Consider the following 20,735-nt stretch of genomic DNA (forward strand, 5'->3'; position numbering starts at 1 on the left):
AACGTAAGGGAAACAAACTCTCTGTCTCTCTCTCTATTTCATTTTCCCTCCTTTTCTCTCACTTTCTTTCTCTAGGGTTCATCTTATTTTCTCGCCTCCCAAACAGAGAAATCAATACGAAAACGAAATGAGTAACGACAAGGACAACTTCGACTTGGCCGATCTCGGCTCGTCTCTCCCCGCCGCCGCCGCCGGTATCTCCAAACCCCTCTCTTTCAAGCAAGAATTTTTGAATTCTTTCGTGAATTTTGTTTTTTTTTCCTTAAATTTTTATGTTGTATTAGCTTGAGTACTCGTTGTTGTATCATTGAGTTTTTGTTTTCTGTGTTGTATTTTGAATTTTGATGTTAGTTTTAGAATCATGTGATATAAGCAAACACACACATATTTGTATTTATATGTTAGAAATTTTGATATTATTAGCATTTTTTATGCTTTTGGAAATGAATGAGTTATAAACTGAGTGTGTTTGTTGTTTTTTTTGTTGTTGTAGCTCTTAGTGCAGAGGAACGTGCCGGTCTTGTTAATGCGTTAAAGGCAAGTTTTTTCTTTGTGCTAGTTAGTAATCAGTTCATTAAGGGCGATAATGTTTTTTGTGAATTGGGTAATGAGAATAATGTGAAAAATATGCTTTGGTGGCTGGTAAAAGCTCAGTTTGGGGATATGTTTTTGAAATGGATTGATTTTAGCTGAGGTAAAAAAAAAAAAAAAAAGAGGGTTTGTGCATTTTCAAAGAGGTGAGCTAAAATGACTGGGAAATGATGTGTTCATTTTCAAGATTAAATATAGTTGTAGGAGATGAAAATGGTATTTAATTTGATTGCCAATGAATGTTTTGATTTGTGGGTCTTATTTTGCTGATGATGTGTTGTTTGGTATGTTCTGATGTTTGTGCAGGATAAGCTTCAGACTTTGGCAGCTGGGCACTCAGATATCCTAGAAACTCTGTCACCCAAAGTCAGGAAGCGCGTTGAGGTTCTGAGAGAGATTCAGGTTAGCTTGCCTCTAAATGCTATCAGTTATGAGTGTCGTTTTGCTTTGGTTTACCTTTCTTGAATCCCTCTTTTATTAGTCTCTATATATATCAACTTGATGATGGGGTTCGAAGTGATAGCCCAGTGGTGCCAGCACCCTTGTGATGCTCAGTGTTTTGGGAAACAACCCCCCCCCTCCCCCCACCCCCCCCAAAACAAATTTTCCTATATCCAAAAAAAAAAAAAAAATCTCTTTGATGATACCTTGGACAACCATTAGAAAGTCAAGCACATGCTGAATTATATCACTTGCATGATTGTTAATCACTTGAGTGTAATGCTGGGTTGGCTAACGTCATGCAATGCTTGAGAAATGGTTATGATTATTATTATTATTTTTAAATACTTTTTGTAGGAAGATTGAATATCATTGAACCCAAAAAAAAGGGGCCCCTATGTTCTGGGTTAAGGGAAGCATAAATTGAGGGTTCTAAAATAAATTTGACAAGAAAGGTATCGGTTTAATGGGATTCTCATGTGTAGCACCTGTTACAAGGCACTTGATTTAGTTCTTCTGAAAATTTGCATGCCTTTGAACTTAGTGGGTCTTTGTGAGATGTTTGTTGGTAGTGGCATATGATTTTTTGATTTTTAAATATTGGGCTGAAGATAACCTTAGACATTTTAAATTTGCAGAACCAGCATAATGAGCTGGAGGCAAAATTTTTTGAGGAGAGAGCGGCATTGGAAGCTAAGTACCAGAAGCTTTATGAACCACTTTACACAAAGGTATTCATGATATTGACAGGCAGTAAGTTTTGCATTATATTTATTGATATCACAACATTTTTATCATTAGCATGTTTTCCAGGTTAGAGACGTTTAGCCTTGGGTCAACTTATTTGGATTGCAACTCCAGTGCTGTTCATCTACAGGGTTCGTTTATGTATCTTTTCAGTTAATTTGTTGATTGGGTCCTTGCAGAGACACGAGATTGTGAATGGTGTAGTTGAAGTAGAAGGAGTTACAAGTGAAGCTGGTGTGGACCAAGAAGAGGACAAAGCCACAGAAGGTACCCGACTTCTGGATTACAGTTAAAGTTTTCATTTGATTGAGAACTATTATTCCTTGAACTTGATTTATGATTTTCTCTGGGAATGCAGAAAAAGGAGTGCCTGACTTCTGGGTTACAGCAATGAAGACTAATGAAATACTAGCCGGGGAGGTGACAATCTTTTATAAACTATGATCTATTTTGGATATTCCCCATAGTTTTGGGACTAAGGTTCTTTGTTATATATTGTATTGATCGTGGAACTATGATGTGCTGTTCCCTTGGATTAGATCACAGAGCGTGATGAAGAGGCTCTTAAGTTCCTCAAAGATATCAAATGGTGTAGAATTGATGACCCAAAGGGTTTTAAGCTGGAATTCTTCTTTGATACTAATCCGTTTTTCAAGAATTCTGTCCTTACAAAAACATATCACATGATTGATGAAGATGATCCTATATTGGAGAAAGCAATTGGGTAATTTCATCTCTATTGTTCTACTGAAATGTTTTGTCTCCTCTTTCTTTGAGTCTCTTCTTATGTTGGGGTATTCCATAGGACGGAGATTGAATGGTATCCTGGGAAAAGCTTGACGCATAAGATCTTGAAGAAGAAACCAAAAAAGGGATCCAAGAATGCCAAACCCATCACAAAAACTGAGAATTGTCCAAGCTTCTTTAGCTTTTTTAGCCCTCCACAGGTCCCTGAGGATGATGATGATATTGATGAAGATATTGTAAGTGCAGTTTCTTATATAACAAGATGACAATGCAGTTGGAAGTGTAATATAATTTATTGCCTTTGTGATCTATTGACAGGCTGAAGAACTTCAAAGTCAAATGGAACAAGACTACGACATTGGGTAAGTCATGAGGGTTTGTAATTTGGGGAGCTCAGGTTTTATCTATTATAAGAGATAATGTGTTTTAGCTTATCCATTGATGAGCATCCTTAATGTCTTGTGAATATATATATATATATATATAATCATTTTGTGGTGTTTGTTCTACATTGGATTAAACCTGCTTGATGCTTAGGGTTTGCTGGGCATTTAATAAGAGTTGGTTTACCCAGTATGTATTGTTTTTAAGTGTAGTCATTACAAATGAAACGTGCTGTACAGGTGTGTTGGAACACATAAATGTTTCCTGAATAAATAAATTATGGTGACATAACATGAAGGTTGATGCCTTACATGCCATATAAAACAAAATGAAGTTTGAAGACTTATTTGAGCTGTGATCTATTCTACCAATGTCTGAATTCTCTAAAGGTTATTTAGCATGGGAAGGGGTATTGACTTGTGTCTAGTTGTCTGAATTTATTATTGTTTTCTGAAATGACCTTTCACTGGTATTGCTGTGTAGATCAACAATTCGGGACAAAATCATACCTCATGCAGTGTCTTGGTTCACTGGGGAGGCTGTACAGGAGGATGAATTTGACGATGTAGGAGATGATGAGGACGATGAGGATGGTGATAATGAAGATGAAGATGATGAAGATGAGGATGACGATGAAGACGAGGAGGATGATGACGATGAGGAAGAGGAAGAGGAAGAGAAAGGCAAGGGCAGGAAGAAGGTATAGATATCATCAAGATTTTCACTTGCATCCTATGCCACATTTCTTAATTTGAACACACTATAGAATTATAAGTTTGTAGTTCTAATGTTTTTTTTTTTTTTTTTTTTTCATTGATTCTTGCAGTCATCTGCTGGACCCAAGGTGAGATGATTCTAACATTTGTATTTTCTGGTAATTTAACATATGAGTTAATTCTTTTGGATTAGTGACCGAATGACTTCTGGATTGCTTTTTATAAACTGCAGAAAAGTGGAAGGGCAAAAACTGGGGAAGGTCAGCTAGGTGAGCGCCCTCCTGAATGCAAACAACAGTAGTGTTATTTTCTTTTCTTGTTATTCTTTTTGTACTTCTCCTTTAAGAGGCTTCTGTTGGGTCTCTTGGTGGTTTATTACTCAAAATAGTATATGTAAAATGCACTATACAGTCTATACTCTCAATTGATGTCGTTTGTCAATGATTACGGACTATTTGTACAATTTTCACTTGTTAGGTTTCCAACATTAACAATTACCTAGTATAGCAAAGTTACCCAATACTCATTTGGTTTGATTCCTTTGCTAAGTAGTTAATTCACTTTACATGACCTGGGTGCAATGAGTTGGATTTTGATAAGGCATTACTCTTACATATTAGCTTAAACAATTTAATGTGTACGGAGACTCGAGTTGACGGCGTTGGATCTAGAATTCACACAAGTGCGTCTTTGTTGGCACATAGGCGATGTTTTACTGTTTTTCACTCCTTTTAACTGGTCCTTGCCAAAGACCGAATAATAAAAACTTTGTTTTTAGGCTGGTTATAATTGTTGGGCTTCATGGCTCGTTACAAAACAAAGCAATCATTTTTTCCATGCTAACCTGCCCGTCATACTAGTGGGTTAACCCAATAAGCTTTGCATTCGACTTAGTTCAACCCTCTTTGGGTCCAAACCCAGCAAATCCTAAACCTGAACTGACTTGACCCAATCCAACCAATTAGCTAGTGCTATAATGTGTAAGGAACAATGTTAATTTAATTATTTATATATATATATATATATATATACACACACACACACATTCAATATGCAAATCATTCATTGGATTATATTATCTTTATACATTTTTCATGCATGCAAAACTTCAAGATGATTAAATATTAATGGTTATGTCATCAATTAATTGTTTAAATTTAAGTTTTTGTAGTTTAAAATAATGCATAAAAGTCGAGTTTATGGATTGAATAGTAAATAAAATCCAATTAATATGAAAATTGGTATGAATGTTAAGAACATATAGAATATGTAATTTAACAATGAAAATTTCAAATATGAATTCTATAACAAGTTATTGGGTGACGTAATATTGTTTAAAGTTACACCTAATCTAACTTTTAAGCAATGTTATATCATCCAATAACTAGTTATTGAATTTATATTTTAAACATTCCACCATTACATTACATTTTCTATATATTTTTAATATTCATACGAACTTTCTTGTCAATTGGATTTTATTTATTATTCAATCTATAAACTCAACTTTTATGCATTTTTTTAAACTACAAAAACTTAAATTTAAACAATTGATTGATTCCATAACTATTAATTTTCGATTATCTTGAAATTTTGTAAGTATAAAGAATATACGAAGATAATGTAATTTAACAGTGGATTTGTCAAAATTCGTATCCAATTAAAAAAGGCGTAAATGCACTTTTGGTCCATACATTTTAACCCTATTTTTATTTTGGTCTTTACATTTTTATTTTACCACTTCTAGTCCATATTTTGAAAAACGCCATCCATTTTAGTCTCTGCTATCGGTTCCCTAACAGAAATATCCTACGTGGCTAACAGTGTGCACTGTTGGCACCATAAATGCTAACGTGACCATTAAAATAATATTTAAAAAAACTTATTTAGCATTCAAAAATGCCTAGTCAACAATTTAAATAAAAAAAAAAAAGCCAAAAAAAAAAAACTTATAATTTATTAATTTAAATTAAAATTGAAAAAATAACCAAACAAAACATTAAAACTCAATCTCATATTTCCAGTCAACAATGACATAAAAAAAAAAAAAAAATCAATAATCTATTTGACCCAACTCATTTTTTTCCAAATTCTCTTTCTCCAAAAATCTCCAAGAACAATTGGAATCTCTCAAGCTCTTTCTCTTTGACTAAAGGCAAGCTCTTTCTTTAAATCCATCGCCGAAATGATGAAGCTGTTGGTGGTGAGGTTTGTGAAGTCGGGTGCGATGGGTTTGATTTGGGTTAGAGATAGGGAGAGGTTGAGATCGGCTTGATCGGGGTTAGAGAAAGATGTTGGGATTGGTTATTAATGGTGGTATGGCTAGTTGTGGCGCATCGCAAAACCAGTGACATCGCCTCCATGGCCATCTCTCCTCCAACCCGAGCCTCCATGGCCAACCACAATCATGCCTAGTTCTCTCTCCTTGATCTGAACATACTTAGAAGTCAGATCTATCCCCTTTCTCCATCTTCGATCTAGACGGTTAGATTGGGTTTTTGCTAGTTTTCATTTGGGTTTGCTTGGGTCTGTAAGTTTGGATGAAGTTGTGTCAGTACTTTGGGTTTGTAGAAGGTGTTTTGAATCTTTGAAGGTCTGTGTTTGTAATGAGATGTGAAAGAATCGACTGAGTAATTGTTGAATTTCTTTGTGTTTTGTAAATCTGTGGGCATGTCTTTATGTTTGTAAATCTAATTTGAGTGATTTTATGGGTTTTGTTGCTAAGGAAATACAAGAAAAGAGAAAAAAAATATTGATCTTTTAATTTTCTAGGCAAGGTTTGCTGGGGAGAAAATGAAGAACAGAAGAACACATGTTCTGGGTTCTTCATGTTCTTCCCAAAAAAAAAAAAATTATTTTCTTTTATTTTTATTTTTAAAAATAAGAAGGTTAGATTTTTTTTTTTTTTTTTTTTTTTTTTTTTTTATAGTTTTATCTGATGTGGCTTTTTTTTAATGTAAAATTATTGACATGGAATTTTTAAATGCTAAATAAGTTTTTTAAAATATTATTTTAATAGTCATGTCAACATTTGTTGTGCCAACAGTGTACACCGTTAGCCATGTAGGATATTTCCGTTAGGAATCTGACAGTAGGGACTGAAATGGATGGCGTTTTTCAAAATAGGGACTAAAAATGGTAAAATAAAAATGTAGGGACCAAAATAGAAATATGGTCAAAATGTAGAGACCAAAAGTGCATTTACGTCATTAAAAAAATATTAAATAGTATAACATTGTTTAAAGTTATACCAGGTATAACTTTAACCCAATCTTATTGGGTGAAGGAAAAGCCCAACCGACTAATGTCGATTGATGAGTTAGGTGACTTTGTTTGTGGGTCACTTACTGGCAAGCAATCAGATAGAGTTGGTTATTTTTCATTTTCTTTTCAATATTGAAATTAAGCTGGCAATTTCCTTAGCAAGAAGAAAAAAAACCAGAAATTGATAAAGGGATTTTCGTGAGAGATGGATTTAGAATTTGAATAAGTAACTGTGTGAGAGCAAAGGAAAAAGTGAAAAGAGTTTATAAAACTTGATTAGGGTAAAATTAGCATGTTAAGTTGATAGTAAGACGATCTACAATGGGTTGATATAGGAAGCAAAGCATGATTAGAGCTATCCACGACTCGCCTAGATTCGAAGCTCTGCACCCGAAAATTGCCCAATCAAAGCTTTGTTTCAGTTGGATGTGGGTCGTTGGCGCTAGGACCCGAGACTGTTGATTCGAGTTGCAGGTCGACTGTCTGAGAAATCGACGTACCCAACCTGCTTGATGAGTTGTTCTTCCCTTGTTGGAAATCACGAGTTTCGGCCAAAAATTGGTAAGCCCAAACTCTTAGTCTGACAATATAGGGAGATTTCGGTTAGATCTTGACAAATCCATCAAGATCTCGGCCTGATCTTTATAGATTCAGAGGAAATATCGGTCAAAATTCATTAGATCTGGCAAGATCTGATGAAATCTAGCAATATTTCGGCCAAAATCTAGCTAGATTTCGCTCCATTGTAGCAAACACAAAACCGACTGATATGAACCTGAAATCGATACGACTTGAACTGGTAGATCTGAAACTCTATTCGGGTCGGTTGCGGGTTAAAATTTTCCCCACCCGCTGCATTCAGGTCAAGTCCGAGTTGGGCACAAACCCGACTCGTGAACAACCCTAAGTATGATGTTTGGAAGATATAAATTAAATAACCATGTTTTAGAAAAATTGAGTTAAATGGGTGAGATTTTGTCTCACCTGAAATCCGGCCCAAAATGTATAATTGTTAAAGCCTTTTAACTCAAGGTCTACACTATAGACCGTTTAAATTTGCCTGTGACCATTCGGATCTGACATGGTCGGGTTCCTTGGGTATGTATTATATTAATTTTGAGTTGTATAATTTCTTTTTCTTTTCTTTATGTTCTTTATGAATCCCAACAAGGGGTGTTTTTTAGAGAGATTAACACTAATCAACTGACTCTAGGGTGTAGTTTTATTTAGGCGTATTGTACCATATTAATACAAGTTGTGCAAGGTACATGTAGAATTGAACTTGTACTGATGTCTTTAACATTATGAATTAAAATATGAACGTAATAATTGAAAAGTAAGATGAGATGCTGAATTATATAAAGGTGTAGGGGGGTGATTCCCTCGTATAAGCCTTAGGCTGAAGAAGCTGGATTAGAGCAACGATTTGAGGATCTGGGTCAGTCCCAGATCCCATGGAGGGAGTCCAGAGGACATAAGGGCAAAAGGCTAAACTTGGATCTTCTTGCTAAAATAAGCTGAGGATTGTCAATGATCGGTACGGCCGAGGAGGAAGGCATTACCCAGAAGAAGTGCTGAGGATCCTGAAAAGGTGGAACACAGCCCAAAGTGATAGTCACTTCTGCGTTAATTAAGTGTTCCTACCTGATGCCAGTTACATTAAATGATGAATGAGCAGCCTGAACATTATATTCAATTCTCTGACATCCAGTATGGTATTCTGCTACCAGAAGGGAGAATAGCTCGGACTATAAAGGGGACATTCCCATTGAAGGAGGGAGGAGAAAAAAGAGAGAGGAAAGATAGGAATTTTTAGCTTTGAGAGTACTCTAAATTTGTAAACTGTTGTATACCTCAGCAAAAGTCTATTTAGCTTAATTAATACGAAAAGAGTTCATTTCAATTTCAGATTTTATCTATTTAGTCTTCCCATTGTGGTTTACCCTCCAGTTTTGTATAAATTAGTTACGATGATTAAGAGCATTGGACCTTTCATGTATAAATTAGTTATGACGATTAAGAGCATTGGACCTTTTATTTTGGTCTCATTGTTTTTGACCCCCACAAAAGTGATAAAATATTAAGAGTGATGCATGTAGCCATATTTGATTAAGTAATTATTGCTTTCAAATAATATTGTGGGTGATACAGAAATCACACTCCCAATTTCAGTGTCAACTTTTAATTGATTAGGGCTTTCTTCATGCTCCAAGCACTCATACTTGTGATTTGAACATTCTCAGTTCCATTATTGAAGACCTGCAATTGGGCTTCTCCATCAATTGCCAATGTAGGGTAAACTCTAGCTGCGATAACAGATTTTCCTCCTCCACCAAAGCTCTCCACAATTGAATGATCAATCTGTGTTAAAGGATAAACATCAAATGCATTGAGTCAAAAAGACAATGATGAAATGGGTAAAAGGAAGAATCAGCGTAGGTCATATAAGGAACTTAGAAAACTATAAAGTTGGTATAGTACGTATGAATGCCGTTATTGCCTTATCGGTTTGAAACTGCAAGAATATTGCTCATGCAGGTTAACAATGGTGGGGTCTGGGGCTAGTGACTCCTTTATCAAACAGGCTTCATCCATGTTTGGTGGTCAAAATCTATAAGACCCTCTTTTTTTGTTTTTGTTTTGTTTCAGTTGCATGAAAGAGGGACAGAAATCACATATATAGACGTCTCAAAACGGATTTAATATTTGAGAGAGGAAGGGTAATTATTAGTTCACACATATTGTTGCATATAATGCGTACTCTTTATTTAAAATATTAAAAGTATCAATTGATTTACGAGGTTCTAATAAATATGGTTTTATTTATACATTTATAGAAAAATGTAATGAATAATAATTTGAGACCGATTCAAAAATATACATACAGGAAAAAAACGAAGGCACTGTGGCTGCATTTTGTGAATAAGCTTTGGTGGGCAAGAATTTTAGGTAAATGACCAGATCTTGAAGTGTTTGATAAAAACTTTGGTGGGCTAGACTTTTTACACATGGTGCAGTTCTGCTTCCCAGAAATGCGATGTATGGGGGAAATGATCATTCAGATAGGTTGACTTTCACTTAAACATATAGAAAACTAAACATAATTTATAAATTTCGTAGCAACTTACCAAGCTTCTAAGTGACAGTTCCTCATGAACGGGGTCCACATCCAGAAAAGCCCCATAATTGGCTTTATCAGTACTATCATTTAAGGAGGACCTGTCAACCAGAGAATTGTGAGTTCGAATCTTTGAAGTTTGGAAAGATTATGATGGCTTAAAAAAGATAGAGCTTTGAGGGACACCTGCTTTGGTCACTGCACATAAGCACCACATATTTGTTTTGACCTTTGAATATTCTATAGAACACTGCAGTGACTTCTTGCAAGCCCTTTGAAGCCAAAACTAGCAGCCCGAATGGCCCAAGACTCCCTCTTACTGATGCACTTTTTTGTTTACAAAGTACTTGTGGATTGGTCCAACTTGGGTCTAGCACTTCTGCTTTCTCTAAGTCACTTGCTTTGAATGAAATCACAACATCTGCCTGTAAAAGATAAGAACAGAAAACAAAAAGAATAATAGATAGGAAAAGTAATAACTAATAAGCAATATGCTTTGTAAGTTACAAGTGACTTGTACTGACTTTTTGTGCCTGAAATCTATTAGTATAACTCTGACTTTGGTACCTTAAATTTAAAAATGGAGATTTGTTCTTTGAAATTTTTTTTTTAAAAGAAATTAATTTGGTGCCTTCATCTATTTTTCTATTTATTGGATTAACGGGATGTTGAGACACTCATTTTTTAGGAATATAATCAGAGAAAATGTACATTTAAGGGACTAAAATTGAACCAGCTCCATATTTAAGAGATCAAAATTGAACTAACCATATATTTAATGGAACGAAATCAAACTGGCCCCATAGAGAAAATATAATTTACCCAAAAAATAAAATACCTGTGCTGCTGTGACACCAGAAACTTCAAGAGCTAATCCTCCTTTAAGCACTTGCTGAGGTAGGTTGACTTGTTGTCCTCGCAGCATTTCAATTTCTGTAATGGGCCATTGCACTAATTGTTTTCCGGATTTATCCAGCCAAAGAGTCCTTGGAATTGCCTGCAAAATGTGCCCCCAAAAGACCTTAAATCAAACAATTTCTATTGTGCCATAATGCCATTAACCATAACATTAGGGTTGTCCACTCGATGCAACCGTCCGATTCATACTCAAATACCAGACGACCCGACACCGGTGATAGTCAGCAGTGGATCTCAACCTCTAGTAACCAAGACTGGTGGGCCAGTTAACAGAGCTTCTCTTCAAAATCTTATTCCAACTGACTCGACCAGCTTATACATCAGAATCATGTTAATTTTTGAAGGTAAGAGGAGTTTCTGGTAATTTGTTGCCAGATATGTCAAGATCCATTGAGATCTTTTTGAGATCATGACTAGATCTCATCAAGACCCATCGAGATCTCTTCGAGGTCCAGTAAGTTTTCTTTGAGATCTTGCCATATGTTGGCCAAATTTGGTGAATTTCGGCCAATTCCAGCGCATTTTGGCTATATCCTTCTTCCCCGACTTTGACCGACCATCGATCGAGATCTAACACGCTTGAACCAACCATTTTTATTGGTTGGCGGCTGGTCTAGATTTTGGAGACCCGAAGTGGTCAGGTCAGTTTTAAGATGGGCACAAACCCATCCCAGACAGCCTTACATAACATAATATTGTAAAAGTCTTTTATTTCTATTTTTAAGGATCAAATAATCTTGTAAAAGTTGGTAGGCTTAGACTTTTACTATAAATTTATTAAAGCAATAGTACACAAGTAATTACCTGAACTCCAGCCCATCCCTTCTTTCTATCATCGTCAGGAATCGAAGACTCGTTTAGCCAACCCCACAAGATTCTTCTATTTTTTAAACTATCAAAGAAAGTTTTTGAAGCATAAAATTTCCCATAATCATACCTCAAGCCCAAGTCACTTTCCACGGATCCAATATTCGGAATATAGATATCCTTGTCAAGGTCATAAGTTCCAATGGTGTAGTATTCATATTTAGTATCATCCAAGCTCACCTTGAGCACATGTTTAACTTTAGGACCAAGAGTTGATGTGTCAACACCACGATTGGAATCAATCGAAACTGGGAAAAAATCAGGACACTCCCACATTCCATTGCCTTCAACTGAATGAAGTGGGTGCTGGGATAAAATCCAAGTAACGAAATCTTTGCTCCTATATAAAATTGCTAATCCCCTACGGTCCGTTTTGCTTCCAATCACCACTCTCCAAGTCCCATCAGGGCCTAACCAAGCAGTGCTTGGGTCCCTGAATGAGCTTGCATTGATATGGTTCTCTGGAGAAGGTGACATTACTGGATTCTTTGGTGACTTAACCCATTCTGTAAGGTATGGGTCAGAAAGGTTTTTGGGCATGGCCAAATTTTGGACTTGTTCCTGCTTGGGGTTGATTCCTGTGTAGAGAATCACTGGTGTGCCGCTGGGCATGATTGTGGTGGAACCCGACCAGCAACCGTTGATATCAGACGGCTGAGATGGGTAGATGATTGGATCATGTGGGGTCCAGTTCACTAAATCCGTTGATGTTGAGTGAGCCCAGACAATGTTGCCCCAAGCTGTACCTTCGGGGTTGTATTGGTACATCAAGTGGTAAATTCCCTTATAAACCATTGGTCCTGTATATAGAGTCATAGACATTAATCATATGAAATGAAATATATCCTTTTTTTTTTTTCCAAAGTACATAATAAAACAAAGGAGGCACCCTCAAAGCATTTTCCAGAATAATTATACTACAAAACTATTCATGCAAACACTCACTAGTATTGTTGTATTTTATTTTATTTTATTTTGCATGGTTACATTCATGTTTATTTTAGATTGGTTCTTCAGTATTTATGAAGAGGCCATCTTTATTCGTTTCTAAACTAGAGTGACAAATTTTTATTTTTATTTTTATTTGAAATGGGATTAAAAGTAGGAGGAAACCAAGTCAGAGAGAAGAACTAACCATTAGGATCTGCATATCCAAAAACACCCATTTGTCCATTTCACCATCAGAACACATTAAAAGGGAAAAAACAAAGAATGAAAAAAAAGTTATAATAAGAAATATGAAAGTATAAAAAATGAGAGGAAGATAAGAAAAAGAGACACAAAGTTGGTGAAAGAAATTAATACCATTGATCCAATTTTTGGGGGGTTGGAAGTGATAAGAAGTTCTATATGGTTGATATTCAGGAGGAGTAGTTGAAGAAACTTGAAGGTTTGGGTCAAAATGGTGTGAAGCTTCAAGCTCAAGAACACCATGGCTGAGAAAGAGAGAACATAAGAAGAAGAATAGCCAAGCGGAAGAGATGGCCATGTTGCCTTTGTGGGAATGAGAGGGAAGTCAATACTATGAGTATTTATAGAGAGAGGTTTGGAGATGAGGCTGTGATGTGGAGAGGAGGATAAAGTTAAAACTCAGATCATGTTAAATGTTTACAAGCCATAAAATTTGAAAGATCCATAAAATCCATTAACTTCAGTAAAAAATTAAACAACTTTGTTGGGTATTAATGAAAAACTAGAGAGAGAGAGAGACAGAGAGAGAGAGAGACAGAGAGAGAGAGAGAGAATTGAGACCTTGTATCAATCAAATTAAAATCATATTCTACCCTATTTCTCAAAAAAAAAAAAATTACCACTTGAGTAACTAGTCACATGCCCTAGCATTTGAGCAGCAAATGCTAGGGCATGTGAGCAGCTTTTCTACGAGGCACACTTGTTACAAAAATTGAACTTAAAAAGTACAATACACTATAATTGAAAATTTAAAATACAGTATTGTTTACTGCACTTGTATATATTATTCAAAAGATAAAAATATTTTTTTTTTATTATGGAATAAAAACAAAGTCTTGCATTATAATTTTGGCATATAACTTAAGAGAAATGATATGTCTACAACATTTTTACAACAAATCCTAAGTGGCAGGTTGTTATTGTTAGGGTAAAAAAGTAATCTCAGTATTAGTTTCAAATTTGAATCAATAACAACTAACCACCTGTGATTTGTTGTAAAAATGTTGTAGACGTAGCATCTCTCATAACTTAATGTATGTGGCATTTATTAATTGTTTTATAGAAATAAATTTATTTTCTGTCAAAACTTAAAGTGGCATTTATTTATTTATATAATATAGTAATTTATTTAAGAATAAGATTGTAACAACATTAAGACATTCATATCCTATCATAAATTAACAAGTAATTAAGCATGCTTTGATAAGAGTATAAGTAGGATAGATAAACAGTATACTACTTTAAATATTTTATTAATTAAATGGTAAATAACAGTCTCCTACATCCTAGTAGTATTGCATTATATATGCATGAATTGAAGAAGAAAATTCAACAAAATTAAGTGCATATTCATTGTCTAAAATAAGAATAACTAATCGTAGACTCATGTTATGCATGAAAATAGATAATTATATTTTAGTTATGATATAATATATAATTTGTTCTTTAAATTTTGTGGAAAATAATTTTTTCTTCCAAAAACTTAAACAATTTCTAAAATTATTTTTCATTTATTTATCCCAAAAAATATATTATCATTTTATTATTTGGATTTATTTTGTATCATTTTATCATTTTATTCATTTTTTAGGCGGTCCATATATTGATAAATTATGTTATCGTGCGTTATATTTTCTTAATTTGTTTTTCCTGTACAATTAAACTGTTTGAGTTTCAAATATATTACTCAAAATTTTCATTCTCTTAAAAAGAGATCATTATATTTAAAATTTTTCTTATCATAGGAGTAGCTTCAAACTATTGATTGAGTTTTGTTTACTAATATAGATACATGAAATTGGAACTGCATATTTCTTAGACATTCCTAAGTGACTATACCATATTATAAATTTAATATTTAAAATAATATGTAGGAAAAAAGTAGACTTTAAGTCTAAAATTGAACACTTCACCTATCGAAATGAAAGAAAATAATCTGTATAAAATAAAGAGAACAAGATCTAATTATTTATTTATTTATTACATACACTTCTATTTATTAAGATTTTATTGCCTTTAACTGGATCTTCATATCACATTTTTGTTACTATGCTCCTACTGAGTATTCTCATTTGTCACATCATTGGCCACAACATTATTCTTTTTGGTATTTATTTTTTACTTTTAATTTTTTGAAAATATTAAATATATCAATATATTGGCTTTACAAATTCATCTTAGGTAGATTTAATTTTACATATTCATTTACTTTAATTTTGATGTTATAACTAAATAATAAATCAATGAAAAATAAAAATAAAAATATTGTCTATATATATTCATCTTGGGTGGTTTGATTTTAATAGTTGATAGACTCATTCAAATACATAGCCAACATTGTATTTTGGTATAAATTCAAAATCTCACTTCCAAAATAACTAATTATTATGTCAAAAAAAAAAAAATCAAATAAAGCTAAAATAGGGAGAGAGAAGATTTGTGACGGAAAACTTAAAAAATCAAACACACTACCAAATCGTATTAACCCAAAACAGTATTATATAAAATATACAATGATTCATCAACTTAAAGTAAAGTTGCAAAAAAGAATATATATATATATATATATATAGAGAGAGAGAGAGAGAGAGAGAGAGAGAGAGAGAGAGAGAGAGAGAGAGAGAGAGAGAGATAAATAACCTTTTTAAGGAGAGAAATAGAAAGAAAAAAGAAATGGCATCAAATAAAATATAGTCATAAGTCAAATACCAAATTATCCAAACCATGATATATAATAGAATAACATTATATTATTGTAAACTATATATATATATATATATATATTTTTTTTTTTTTTGAGTTCTGAACTCAACTGTGAATAATGTTTAGCTCTCTTTAACTCTAACTCTAACTCTATCTTTTTGTTGAAATTGAAGATGTTTTGTTGCTTCTGAGGTGAGTAGTACACTATTCCTTTTTTTTTGAAAGATGACTGAAATTTCATTAAAACAGAAAGAACAATATAGCCAGTCAAAGCAGCAAATAGAAACAGGACACAAAGGAAAACAAACCAGCAACAAAATAGACCACAAACAAGACCCTATAGCAACACTCCCTCACGTCTAAGCAAATCTGCAATTATGTCTGGTTCTCTTCCTAACCAGCACATGGCATCCTTCACTCTTTTTGCTTGCTGGGCTAATTTATGGGCTATTTTGTTGCCCGTCCTTCCAATGTGCTTCACTTTCACATCAGCAAAACTTCTCATTTCTTGCACAATTCTAGCTACTATATGACCAACTGCACCTCTGACTTCTTCTTTCTCAATTGCTTGGATTGTTTGAAGAGAGTCTCCAACTATAAGAACTTGCTCCAGCCCAAGCTCTTTTGCTAGCACTAAACCTTGTTCCATTGCAATAGCTTCAGTTTCTTCAACTCCAAACCTTCCTGAGAGGGGCTTGCACATGATAGCTATGAACTTCAAGTCCTTGTCTCGAATAAGGATGCCTATACCTGAGTGGCCATAACCAGTGGGAATAGCTCCATCCACATTGATGAGAAAATAGTTATCCTGGAGTTGTTCAAGGCTGCTTCCTTTTGGCTCCAGGGACCTCGCTTGAGTACCATCTGCCTCCCTATAATCTTTCACCATTCGCATGGCATTTACCTAGATAATATTTCCTGGTGAACTATTTGTATCATGCACCATTTGGTTTCTGTTATACCAGATCATCCAAGCCACCCCAAAAAATTTTTCTAGGTCCCTTTAGGTCCCTTGTCTCAGCATGTCTAAAGCAATATCTGAGAAGTCTCGCCTACCTTCCAAGAGACTGATGGGGCAGTCAATCCAATTTTCCCAAACTTTTTTGGCTATTTCACATTTAAGAATTGCATGCTCCACAAATTATGCCTCCTTGCTGCATAGTGGGCAGAGAGGATCTACTAGGACTCCTCTTTTGCTCAGGTTAAGCATAGTGGGGATTGTATTCATGCAAAGTCTCTAGGCAAAAATTCTCACCTTTGCTGGGATGTTCAAGTGCCACATTTTCTTCCATAAGGGAGCTTGCATGTTACCTGATGAGGACTCCCCTTGTTCACTTACTTCTAGCACTTTCCTAGCCACATAGTAAGCACTTTTCAATGAAAATATTCCTTTTTTATTACCCACCCATATTAGTTGGTCATTAGGTAGATGGTAGCTGATTGGGGTACTAAGGACTGTTTCAACCTCAAATGCAAGGAAAATCCTTTCCAGCTTATCTCTCCTCCATCTTCTTGTGTCTTGGTCAATAAGGGCTGAGACCATGGGGAAATCACCAAAATCTGTCTGAGGGAGTTGGTAGCCATTTGTCATCTCAGATGTGAATAGTTTTTCCATTGCCTACCCTCCATTTTGTGCCTTGCTTCAGAACTTCCAGACTTTGGTGGATGCTTCTCCAAGCAAATGATGGGTTACTTCTCAAGTTAGCACTTAAAATATCATTGTTTGGGAAGTATCTTGCCTTGTATAGTCGAGCCATCAGTGATGAAGGGTGAGACATCATCCGCCATCCCTGCTTTGCTAGCATGGCCAAATTAAATGCTTGAAGGTCTTGGAAACCCATTCCTCCTTCAAATTTTGATTTGCACATTTTTTACCAACTCACCCAAGCAATCTTTGATTCCTGATGCCTTTGTCCCCACCAAAAATTCCTCATCATTCCCTCAAGATCCTCACAAAGGTCTTTTGGGAGTAAGAAACACCCCATTGTATAAGTAGGCACAGCTTGGGCAACAGCCTTAATCAGGACTTTCCTACCCCCTATCAATAAGAGTTTCTCCTTCCACCTTGATAACTTCTTTCCAACCCTTTCCTTTATTTCATTGAAAACTTGCTTCTTTGACCTTCCAATTAATGATGGGAGGCCCAAATATTTCTTTGGTTGGATATCCTGCATAGAGCTAAAAGAATTGAAGACTTCAGCTTTTGTTTCTTCATCTGTGTTTCGGCTAAAATACACGGAGGACTTGTCTGTAGTTATTTTCTGGCCCGCTACATTCTCATATTTTTGAAGGATATTTTGGAATTCCCTGCTCTCCTGGCCATTTGCTTTGCAGTATATGACACTATCGTCGGTAAAGAGAAGGTGGGTAATTGTTGGGCAACCCCTACTAATAGAAATGCCAGAAAGTTTTTTATTCTTGGCTACCTCTCCTATCAGCCCTGTGAGCCCTTTTGCACATAAGAGAAATAAATAAGGAGATAAAGGGTCCCCTTGGCGAAGTCCCCTTGAAGGGAAAATGCAGCCTTGGGAGACCTCATTTATGAGGATTGAGTAAGAGATAGTGGAAATATAGTTCATCATTAGACTAATCCATTTATCATTAAATCCCATAGTAGTCATGATATTACAAAGGAAACCCCACTCCACTTTATCATACGCCTTACTCAAATCCAATTTTATTGCCATGTATTTATCTTTCCCCTCTCTTTTATTCTTCAGATAATGCATAATTTCAAAAGCAACAAGGATATTATCAGTTATAAGCTGGCCTGGGACAAAAACACTTTGATTTTCTAAGATTATAGCATTAAGAATAGGTTTAAGCCTATTTGCAAGGACTTTTGAGATGATTTATATGATACATTACAAAGGCTTATCAGCCGAAACTCACACATTTTGGTTGGGTTATTTGTTTTGGGGATGAGGACAATGTTTGTTTGATTTAGTTTTGCCAAGGAGGAATTTGAGTTGAGAATATTTAACATTGTATTTGTACATTCTTCCCCAATTATATCCCAATATTTTTGATAAAAAATAGCGGACATACCATCTGGGTCGATAGCTTTTGTCGGGTGCATTTGGTGGATGGCTTGAAAGACTTCTTCCTTCTAGAATTCTTTTGTTAGCTGCTCATTCATTTCCGTAGAGACCACTCTTGGTACTGTCCAAGCAACCTCCATTACTCTAGTTGGGTGGGATGTTTGAAACAGTTCAGTGAAGTAGTCAATTGCCATCCCTGCAATGTCTTCAAAGTCTTCGCACCATCTTCCATTTTTGTCCAAAAGGCCCTTGATTTCATTCTTTTTCTGCTACTGCAATGCTCTATGGTGAAAATATTGGGTATTCCTGTCTCCCAATTTTAGTCACTGAACCCTTGATCTTTGATTACATCTCATCTCCTCGTCATCCAACAACTCATTTATTTCTTTACATAGCATATCTATCTCATCACCTCTGCTACAATCTTTGTCAGCTTGGACCACATCTTGAAGAATCTTCCTTTTTTCTTGGATCTTCTTTGAGACATGGCCTAAATCATGCTGACTCCATATTTTTAAACCTTCTGTGCAAATCTTTAGTCCTTTAACCAACTCACTTGATGATTGTAGGCCTGCTTGATCCTTCCAAGAATCCTGGATGATTTCTCTACATTTCTCATGCCTAAGCCAAGTTGCTTCAAAGTGGAATTGTCTTGTTTTGTGTCTGCGCCTTACCTGCTGGTTTGTTAGAATAATAGCACAGTGATCAGATGTAGATTCCACCACATGAAGAACTTTAGCATCTCGGTATTTCTCTTTCCACTCAGTTGTAGCCAACACCCTATCCAATCTTAATCTTATCCTTTCTTCCTCCGACCTTCGATTGCTACAAGTGAATTCCGGCCCTTCAAAACCCATATCTTGAAAGCCACAAGCATGCACTACTTGTCTAAACCCCTCCATCTGATGTTGGGGTCGCTCAGGACCACCCCATTTTTCTGATGCCTTCAAAATTTCATTGAAATCCCCCAGGCAGACCCATGGAAGTTGGTATTGAGTGTTGAGGAAATGGAGAAGGTTCCAAGACTCTCTCCTTTGGTTAGTATCTGGGTTCCCATAAAACCCAGTGATTCTCCATTTGAACCCTGACACAGGATCAGTCACTATAGCATCAATATGACTTCGAGTATAGCTTTTAATCTCTACATCTAAGCCTTTGACCCACAAAAGAGCTATTCCTCCACTTTTGCCTTCACTGGGAACAATCAAGCCATTTGCAAGACCTATTCTTTCTTTGACTTTCTCCATTCTTTTAACTCCAGTCTTAGTCTCTATTAAGAATACTATATTGGGATTCCATTATTGCACAAGACTGCGTTTGAACATTTAATAATTATAGAAAAGAAAAAAGATAATAACTTAAAAACACAAAACCAAATAGCAAACCAAATTAAAATTCTAAAGAACACATAAATACATCAATCTAAAGTAGAGATACAAAAAATAAAAAATTCACACAAAAATAAAACATGAGAGAGAGAGAGAGAGAGAGAGAGAGAGAGAGAGAGTAATAACATTTTTCATGTGAGAAAATATTTATAGAATGGGATGGAGAATGTCATATTTATAGTAATAGAATAGGGATAAGAATAGTCAAAATAAAAGGAAGAGGAAGCAATAGATCAAGAGTGACATTAAGGTTAAGAGTAGCGGAGAGATGAAAAGGTAAAAAAGAAGTTATGGTTGGAAGTAATGGAGAGAAATGAGAAATAGATAGATGATGTGGCCGTTGATGTGGCTCAACAGAAGCATAACAATAATAAATACTATACTTCAGTTTTTAGATATATATATATATATATATATATAGAGAGAGAGAGAGAGAGAGAGAGAGAGAGATAATGAGTTTATATGAAAGTGATAAAGAAATTTTAATTTAATCAATGGTGAATAATAATAAAAAATAATAAATTTATATAAAAGTGATGATTCGTCATTCACAGTCAACAATTTCAACAAGTTTTATTAAAAAATTTACTAAAGTGTATGGTAGTGTAAGAGCTGAAAC

At 35.0% G+C, this 20,735-nt stretch overlaps 3 protein-coding genes across 3 annotated transcripts; 1 reads left to right on the top strand and 2 right to left on the bottom strand.

Annotated features, from left to right (window-relative positions):
- On the top strand, positions 1-4,123 carry LOC115988357 (nucleosome assembly protein 1;4-like). The gene is made up of 12 exons (XM_031111888.1): positions 1-194; positions 494-537; positions 898-993; positions 1,671-1,763; positions 1,959-2,046; positions 2,138-2,199; positions 2,319-2,503; positions 2,585-2,762; positions 2,845-2,888; positions 3,394-3,610; positions 3,737-3,754; positions 3,859-4,123. Exons 1-12 carry the CDS (start codon positions 128-130, stop codon positions 3,925-3,927), a joined length of 1,161 nt encoding a protein of 386 aa, XP_030967748.1. The 5' UTR covers positions 1-127; the 3' UTR covers positions 3,928-4,123.
- Positions 4,124-9,044: 4,921 nt separating this feature from the next.
- Positions 9,045-13,282, bottom strand: LOC115988356 (fructan 6-exohydrolase-like). Its single transcript, XM_031111887.1, has 7 exons — positions 13,099-13,282; positions 12,929-12,937; positions 11,731-12,593; positions 10,847-11,005; positions 10,195-10,433; positions 10,019-10,109; positions 9,045-9,251 (listed from the first exon to the last, which is right to left on the bottom strand). The coding sequence occupies exons 1-7, from the start codon at positions 13,280-13,282 to the stop codon at positions 9,072-9,074; spliced, it is 1,725 nt and encodes a 574-aa protein (XP_030967747.1). The 3' UTR covers positions 9,045-9,071.
- A 5,769-nt stretch (positions 13,283-19,051) lies between these two features.
- Positions 19,052-19,975, bottom strand: LOC115989943. Its single transcript, XM_031113808.1, has one exon. It carries the CDS (start codon positions 19,973-19,975, stop codon positions 19,052-19,054), a length of 924 nt encoding a protein of 307 aa, XP_030969668.1.
- Positions 19,976-20,735: the final 760 nt, after the last annotated feature.

This window comes from Quercus lobata, chromosome 5, assembly GCF_001633185.2.
Source record: "Quercus lobata isolate SW786 chromosome 5, ValleyOak3.0 Primary Assembly, whole genome shotgun sequence".
Taxonomy (NCBI): domain Eukaryota; kingdom Viridiplantae; phylum Streptophyta; class Magnoliopsida; order Fagales; family Fagaceae; genus Quercus; species Quercus lobata.

Coding starts and splice junctions, on each gene's coding strand:
- LOC115988357 (XM_031111888.1), top strand. CDS start 128: ATGAGTAACGACAAGGACAACTTCGACTTGGCCGATCTCGGCTCGTCT. Junction 994..1,670: donor AGGTTCTGAGAGAGATTCAG/GTTAGCTTGCCT, acceptor TTAAATTTGCAG/AACCAGCATAATGAGCTGGA. Junction 2,763..2,844: donor ATGATATTGATGAAGATATT/GTAAGTGCAGTT, acceptor ATCTATTGACAG/GCTGAAGAACTTCAAAGTCA.
- LOC115988356 (XM_031111887.1), bottom strand. CDS start 13,282: ATGGCCATCTCTTCCGCTTGGCTATTCTTCTTCTTATGTTCTCTCTTT. Junction 11,006..11,730: donor AGGGATGGGCTGGAGTTCAG/GTAATTACTTGT, acceptor CACATTTTGCAG/GCAATTCCAAGGACTCTTTG. Junction 10,110..10,194: donor ATGTGCAGTGACCAAAGCAG/GTGTCCCTCAAA, acceptor TCTGGTTGACAG/GTCCTCCTTAAATGATAGTA.
- LOC115989943 (XM_031113808.1), bottom strand. CDS start 19,975: ATGGAGAAAGTCAAAGAAAGAATAGGTCTTGCAAATGGCTTGATTGTT.